General features: G+C 37.3%; 1 protein-coding gene across 1 annotated transcript in view; it reads left to right on the forward strand.

Moving 5' to 3' along the window:
* Positions 1–7,827, forward strand: part of LOC127436965 (protein Wnt-16-like) — a 12,261-nt gene extending 4,434 nt beyond the window's left edge. The window contains exons 3-4 of the mRNA XM_051691510.1: positions 224–510; positions 5,814–7,827. Of these exons, the coding sequence (XP_051547470.1) occupies positions 224–510; positions 5,814–6,278 (752 nt within the window). The 3' untranslated portion in view covers positions 6,279–7,827. The remainder of the gene's footprint in view (positions 1–223; positions 511–5,813) is intronic.
* Positions 7,828–8,555: the final 728 nt, after the last annotated feature.

Below are 8,555 nucleotides of genomic sequence, written 5' to 3' on the forward strand. Positions count from 1 at the left end.
CATTTTTTTCTAATTTTTTAAAATAGCTGTATTTCACAGTATGACTGTCAGAGATATTCCCAGACTTTCTGCTCTCAGATACTGCAGCACCGGGACTCCTTTTCACAAACGTCCCACTGTTACATATTTTATATTTTCATTCTTTCAGGTAGTTTGAAGATTTCTAAGTTCTTGGCCAGCATAAACATCTGGCTTATGTTCTCTTATTTTATTGTTTTATAAGGGACGAAGGAGACAGCGTTTATCTATGCAGTTATGGCTGCTGGACTGGTTCACGCAGTCACTCGCTCTTGCAGTGCGGGAAATATGACAGAGTGTTCATGTGATACCAGCCTATTGGGCACCGGTTCGCCCACAGAGGGCTGGCACTGGGGCGGCTGCTCTGATGACATCGCCTACGGGACGTGGTTCAGTCGGCGCTTTATCGACAATACTGTGAAGAACCTATCAGCCCGTGGGGAGGATGCACTGCACACTATGAACCAGCATAACAGTGAGGCTGGGAGACAGGTGGGTGAGAAACAAATACTAAACCACAACCTCTAAAGCAGTGTAACATAACCTTTTTAAGTCCACAGCTCCATCAGTAAGGCCCCTTCATCGACACTAAACCAGAAATGTGTTCTTTTTTACTCATTTTATGCTGGATATCATTTAGCATTATCATTATTATTATTTAAGTCTTTTTTAAATAAAAAACAATCAATACTAAGGGAGAAAAACAGACTCACCAAGCAGCACATATATTCCGCTACAAGTGCCATTCACAGATGTATTCAACTTGCTCACATTACACATTTTGTTTGCTTTCCTTAAAAAGGAACTGAAAATATAATGATATTAATCAAGTTATTTTGTAACACTTTACAATAAGTTTGTTTTTGTTAAGACTAGTTAACTACATTAGTTAACATGAACTAACAATGAACAATATTTTCAGCACATCTTGGTTAATTATATTTTCACCAAATACTGATATATTTTCAAAATTAAAAGTTGTGTTTTAACATTAGTTAATGCATTGTGAACTAACCTGAGCTAACAATGAACAATTTAGTCTTTTATAAATTAATATTAACCAAGATTAATAAATGTTGTAAAATAAATAGTAATTTGTTAGTTCATAATACCTAATGCATTTACTAATGTTAACATAAACAACCGTAGTGTAAAGTGCTTCAGTTATTTTAATCTAATGGCTTCTCTAATATTTTTAAGTCATAATTTCCGGTTTATGGGAATTTCAACAAGCAAAATTTAAATCTTTCCAAGTTCCCCTTGAAAATTGCTTGTGTATCCTGGCTGAAAATCACTGCTTTATAGTTAACCAGTAGGAATTACTCACAGACATTATCTTGAAAGAAATTGGAATAAAATGTGAAATAATGTGTGAAACAACCTTTTTAAATGATGGTTTAATTCAGGTAAGCTTCAAAAAGTGCTTAGTGACAAGTGTCACTCAAAGGGTGAATAAAAAAAGGAAATATCAATTTGTATGTGTCTGTGCTTTCCTGTTTTCAGAAAAGACAGCAAAAAAGTACATACTGTAGATACTAAATCACTCTTGATTAGAGACAATGTGGAAAGCTTGATAGCATGGAAAATGTCTTTCCTACCCCATTTACTTCGAGATGCATTCCTGACACACATAATATATTACAGACGGAAATATTTGGGCCTTATTTATAACCACATCTCCCCTCTATAATTGTTGATTTCACCTAAGACAGTCCAACATAAGAGCTCTTTTTCAAAACTTAATGAGCTCAATACCTAGATGGCATTTTAAGGTATTTTAGCTATAAAGGATGCTCTGAAATATAGGCAGCAACATTATGCTTCCTTATTCTGGTCAAATTCAAAAGGACGAAACATACTCTACTTAAGTACATAAAACGTATTAGCAGGGACATCCTGTATTTTGGCCGAAATGACAATGTCTCGGATGGGATGTCTTTTGTCCTGTATTTTAGCAGTGAGATGCTCAATGGGGAAGGTATTGTGTCCCCTATTGAAGTAGCAAAATGCTCAAGGCATCCCCCATCGGACGACGGAATGCTTGATGGGGACCCCCGTCCCGTATCGAAGCACTCAAAATGCTCAAGCGCCGCATACTCGTGTGCCAATAAGTTGGCAGCCCTAATGAACGCAGAGGCTTTTAGCTACGCAAGCTTGATTTTGTGAGTTGTCGCCTTCCAAAATGTGTCCGACTGCAGTTCATAACACAATGCAAGTACACATTGCATTCTCAACGTTGCCTCAAGGGGCGCTATATTGGACATTAGTGTGAACTGTCCGCTTCTGTGGTGATTGTTCACTTTCAAGTGCACTACTGTCGGCGGAGCAACAATTTGAAGAGAGTATTGCTGAGCAAGTAAGGTAAAGTCAGTAAATTTATAGCAACTTACAGTTGCTGAATAATAACAAATCTAGTTAAATGGCACAGATGTAACTCTTTCGGCCCCTTGAGTACTGAGGTTTGTTACCGCCACAGTTAACGCAAGAACGCATGTTAAGCATGTCCAACCAGACCTCGCACTGGCAATGCGTTGGCTAAGTACTTGCATCTATGTACGTGTACTTGCATAAAGTCTGTTTCTGGCCTAAGGCTACACTGCATGTATCCTTCATGGAGAAGGCATTCCCTTAATGAATTGCAATAAGCAAATAAAAAAGATTGCAGATACTAATTTAGTGGCACACAGAGTTGCGTTCCAAATTATGAGATTCCATTACAGTTAGTATGCTTTCTTAGAAGGCAGCTGACTATGCAGACGGTATATAGCAGGATGCTCACTAGGAACAGAGCTAAGGTCTCCCCAATCAACAACTCCATGTTTTTAAAGCAAGCCCATTTACTGATAACCCAGACTATCTAAGTGTATTTACCATTTAAAATATGACTGTTCCCACCAGCAAATGATTCTTGGACTTGTTCTAACTGACAATAGAAACCATTTCAAAACAACCAAATAAGAACAGAAATAGTAATTGGGCTGCTTTTGCTCTAGCAATTTGTCGATCAAATAAGTTGCATCTCCCCACAAGTTCTGTTCTTGATTACTCTAAGAGGCTGTTGTTTTGCCTGTTGAAAATTAGAGAGAAGATTTGCACCAAATTCCTCAGCCTTGACTGAAGAACACTTGTGAGTGTTTGGAGACTCTAAACCGCAGCGCTGGTTGGAAAACACTGAGGAGTGTTTAGTGAGACTGAATTCCCCTTAAATCAGCGAACAGAGCCCCCATAATCCTTTAACCAAATGAATGCTTCTATCTTATGAAAGTTGTCATCTCACAAAATGCTCTGCCACTTTCATGATGCAGAACATGAAGAAAAATCTACAATTTTCCCCAAAAAAGAAAGCAAACACTAAAAAAATTTATAGTCCTTGGAAATGTAGTTTACAAATAGATAAACTTCCATTCACTGTGTTAACTCTCCTGATTTGCATTAGTTCTGCGTTTTTGTCTGAAATCCAGAAAGTAAAATCAAATTGAAAATGTTGGAAGTGGGACACAAAGCATTTGGGCTTGTATCACCGATGACATTTCTGCATGCTTATTTCATTACTGTATTGTCTAGAGTTTGAATAAACATATTTTTAAGGGTAGCTGACTTGAAACACTTTTGGCAAGTTGGCACATGTCCTGCGACGTTGCATGCTATACAACATATAAAATGAATTCTTAATTCTTTTATATATTTGTATTATTATGCTGTAGCTTTTATGACCTCATATTAATTGAGATACTTCATGGAATACAAAAATGTATTAAAATGGTGAAAGATTTGGTGACCAGTCACAGCATCTAAAATATACTCTTTCCCATATACTGCAAATTTAGATCAATTTAAACATGAAATATTGATGCTGATGAGGAAGTGCATGCGCTATGTGTCAACTACCCATACATTCATACAATTTTGAACCTACCGGTAATATCATTAAATGTTGTTTTTTTTTTTTTGTTTTTTTTAAGTTGATAAAAAGTCCATGGACATTTTTATAAGTGTATATACAGTACACAGCCTGTCCAAAAAAAAAAAGTTGCATACTCTAATATTTCATTGGACCACCTTTAGCTTTGATTACAGCACACATTTGTTGTTGCATTGTTTCGACAACCTTATGTAACGACACAACATTTATTTCCATCCAGAGTTGCATTCATTTTTGGCAGAGATATTGTATTGATGACGGGAGAGTCGAACCACTCCGTAAAGTCTTCTCCAGCACATCCCAAAGACTTTCAATGGGATTATGGTCAGGACTCTGTGGTAGCCAATTCATGTGTGAAAATGATTCCTCATGCTCCCTTTGAGCACGATGAATCTTGGCATTGTCATCCTGGAATATGCCTGTGGCATCAGGAAAGAAAAAATCCATTGATGGGATAACCTGGTTATTCAGTATATTCAGGTAGTCAGCTGACTTAATTTTATAGCCGCATAACATTGCTGAGCCTAGACCTGACCAATTGAAGCAACCACAGATCATAACACTGCCTCCAGAGGCTTGTACTGTGGACACTATGCATGACGGGTACATCGCTTCATGTGCTTCCCTTCTTACCCTGACGTGCTCATCTCTTTGGAATAGGGTAAATCTGGACTCATCAGACCACATGACCTTTTTCCATTGCTCCACAGTCCAATCTTTATGCTCCCTTGCAAATTGAAGTCGTTTTTTTCCGATTAGCCAAACTAGCAAGTGGCTTTCTTGTGACCACACAGCTGTTTAGTCCCAATCCTGTAAGTACTTGTCACATTACGCATGTGGAAATGCTCTTACTTCCACTATTAAACATAGCCGTGAGTTCTACTGTCGATTTTTTACGATGTGACTTCACCAAGCATTTTAGTGATCTCTGATCACAATCATTCAAGATTTTTTTTCCAAAAACAATTCTTCTGCTAAGCTGACGGTTCATCACTATCCTTCCAGGTTTTAATAATGCGTTGGACAGTTCTCAACCCAATTCCAGTGATTTCAGCAATCTCCTTGTTTTCTTTGCTTGATGCAGGCCAATAATTTGCCCCTTCTGAAACACAGTAACATATTTTCTACGACCACAGAATATGTCTTCCAACATGGTTGTTTAAGAAATGAGAAGCTACACACTGCATCAGTTAGGGTTAAAAGAATTGTTGCCAGCTGAAACATATTAATCACTGCAATAATGATCCAATCATAGGCTCTTAAGTATCTGCTTATTTAAATCCAAACAGCGACTTTTTTTGGGCCAGGCAGTGTATATGTAATGTGAGTTCAGGAAATCAAATGCTGTTTGCCTGATCTCTGCTTAAATCAAATCGACACCGCTGATAACCAATGAGACGCTCCATAAGTGTCTGTCTGACACCGTATGTACACAGACCCACAATTAGAAAATACACAGACAGAATGCAAGAACACATCCTGTGAGAACTTGACAGACTGCTGAACTGTCGAATGCTTATATTAAATGACATGGGATTAAAACAGTATATTGTCTTCTAAAGCCACTTTTTGTAGTGTCTGATCAATGCTTTACTTGTCTGCCACAATAAAACAATATATTTATATATTGTATTTATTATTAATTGATGTATGCAATTAATTGTGATTGATTCAAATAATTAATTGGTGTGTCATGTTATTAATTTGATAAAAAATGTTATCTATTGACAGCCTTAATATATACTGTGTGTATATATGTATGTATATATATATATATATATATATATATATATATATATATATATATATATATATATATATATCACTCTCTTTATTTAATGTAAAACACTTCCCTAATCCTCTTCCTCTACAGGCAGTGGCTAAGACAATGTTGACTGACTGCCGTTGCCATGGCGTGTCAGGTTCATGTGCGGTTAAGACATGTTGGCGCACAATAGCGGCGTTTGAGCGTGTGGGGGCCTACTTGAAGGAGCGTTACGAGACCAGTGTTCAGGTTGTGGACCGGACCAAACGTAAAGTGAGACGTAAGGACAAAGACCAGCGCCACATGCCTATCACCAAAGAAGAGCTAATCTTTCTTAACAAATCGCCCAATTACTGCTTGGAGGACCAACGACTGGGCGTGACGGGGACGAGGGGCCGCAGGTGTAACAGAACTTCAGCCGGGCCGGATGGCTGTAACCTGCTGTGCTGTGGGCGGGGCTACAACACACATGTGGTACGACACGTAGAACGCTGCGAGTGTAAGTTCGTATGGTGCTGTTATGTTCGGTGTCGACGTTGTGAGACAATGAATGACATGCACACTTGCAAGTAGAGCGACTACGGTTGAAGGTGAGCAAAGATGAGCTCTCACTAGACATGATAAGAGAAAAAACTTTGTGAGAATGTAGAGCTGTGATCTTCACACTGTCAAGCAAGCCCCTTAAGGCAGAGAAAAACAAGCATGTCCATGGCAACCGATGATCCACTCAATGCGTAACTTTTCCCATGGGCTACAAATGGGAATCAAGCCATTTTGTATATACATTATTGACTATGGAATATAACTGGAACATAAAGGGAACTGAAATACTGCATTATAAGGAACTGCAAAGTGTAAATAATAATAAATGTTTTGTCTGTATTGAGAGTGAAGGAAGCATCCCTTTTCAACAACTGCTAAGTCTCTAAGGCATTTAACGGCTTGGCTCCTTCAGTTGAGTATGAATTAATGTGATTGTTATGAAGCAATGTAGAATGTATGCCAATATATTTTTGATATAATGTTTTATATTGCAGGTTCCAAATGAAAAAACTCCTGAATAAATGAACAAATAATTCCAACCCAAGTTGCATTCCCAAAGATGCAGTTAAAGAAATTCCAGGTTCAATAAAAGTTAAGCTCAACTGACAGCATTTGTGGCATATGTTAAATAATTAAAAAATATTTTTGACTTTTCTTTCAAGAAATCTGCAAAAATCTGGGTTACAGTGTGTGACAATGAGGAGGGCGGGGCCGGGCCGTGAAGACACATGCCTGGCCCTGAATCAGGCTAATCAGCCAGGAGGGGGATAAAGACAAGCCGGAGGCGCCATTTCGAGAGAGAGAGAAAGAGAGAGAGAGACACATGTGGCCGCTATGCCGATTGTGTGTCTGTGTGTTTATGTTTTAAGTTAATTCAAGTTCATTTATGTTATTAAAACTTACATTGACTCTTCAGTCAGTTCCCGCCTCCTCCTTACCCAACTTCGTTACACAGTGAGCCACTTACAATGGAAGTGAATGGGGCCAATTTGTTTCAAAAGTTTAGCTACAAGACATAAACAATATGCGTCTTAACATGATTTTAGCATGATAAAATTGCTTGCTAACCTTTTCTGTGTAAAGTTGTATCCAGTTTTACAACATCGTTGCCATGACAACACATCATAAACTTCGTAATTAAGCAAAAAAGCAGATGTAAACAACTTTAGAGCTCAAATAATACACAAGTTTTAACAGAAAAATGTAATGTAGTTGCTTTTATAAAATAAAAAGCTTTACATTTCTACCTTTAAACCCCATTCCCTTTCAACCTGATTGCCCCATTCCCTTCCATTGTAAGTGCCTCACTGTAACCTTGATTTTTGCTCGACTTTTTTTTTTCTTTCTTTCTTTTTAAAGATAAGGAGGGATGTTTTCAACATTATGCCACAAATGCTGTTGATTGAGCTTAACTTGTATTGAACCCGGAATATTCCTTTAACATATATTTTCTATGATTGTTGCTTTGTAGTTTCACCATTTAAATGTACATAATAAATTATGAACAATGGACCTTGGCTTCAATATGAGATTACACATATTTTTTGACTTAAATAAAACATAAATAAAAAGGTAAATAGAGACTTCTTCAAGATTGTAAAAGAAGGACTTTGTTTGTTTTTATTTCAACAAATCATTTTACACATTTCAAAAATAATTGCATTTCCAAAGTGCAGTTAATGGATATGTTCTGCTGTTGCAGTGTTTCGATTCACATTTTAAATTTAAATGACTAATTTGGTCTTTGCTTCAGTCTGAGATTAGGCTACATGTTGTTTTTTTTGGTTTGTTTTTTTTTTTTTTTTGACTGAAATTGACTTTAAAGTCTTTAATGGAGACTTTGAATTATAAGTACTTGACTGATGTTTGATGTCTTTTAACTTTTCTCTAAAGCTCAAGTTCTGACCCCCTACTATCTGTCAGAAAGAGTAGTGCTTTGCTAGAAGTAACAGATTTGTGCCAAATGCCGTGGCTGCATTCTCTTAAACAGCCCTTAAATGCTAATGCAAGTGACTCTTTTATGTAGCCACATTCCAGGAAACAAGACAGTTGACAGTGAAGGTTTACACCAACACATGCAGACCATATCAGAGATCCTCTGTTCAAAGACAAAAACTCCTGCGAGCTCATTCACACGCTGGCAAATCTGTTAAATTTGTTGGGAAATCATGCTCACGTTTTCACTCTGAAGGCCAGCTTGTTCATTCTCATGTGGTTGTATTTACCACTAAGTGGAAGCTGCATCAAGCTTGTTTTAAATTAATTTTCTTTCATTGTAAAAATCACTCCATAGAAATTTATTTCCAG

The sequence above is a fragment of the Myxocyprinus asiaticus genome, chromosome 47, assembly GCF_019703515.2.
Source record: "Myxocyprinus asiaticus isolate MX2 ecotype Aquarium Trade chromosome 47, UBuf_Myxa_2, whole genome shotgun sequence".
NCBI classification, from domain to species: Eukaryota; Metazoa; Chordata; class Actinopteri; order Cypriniformes; family Catostomidae; genus Myxocyprinus; species Myxocyprinus asiaticus.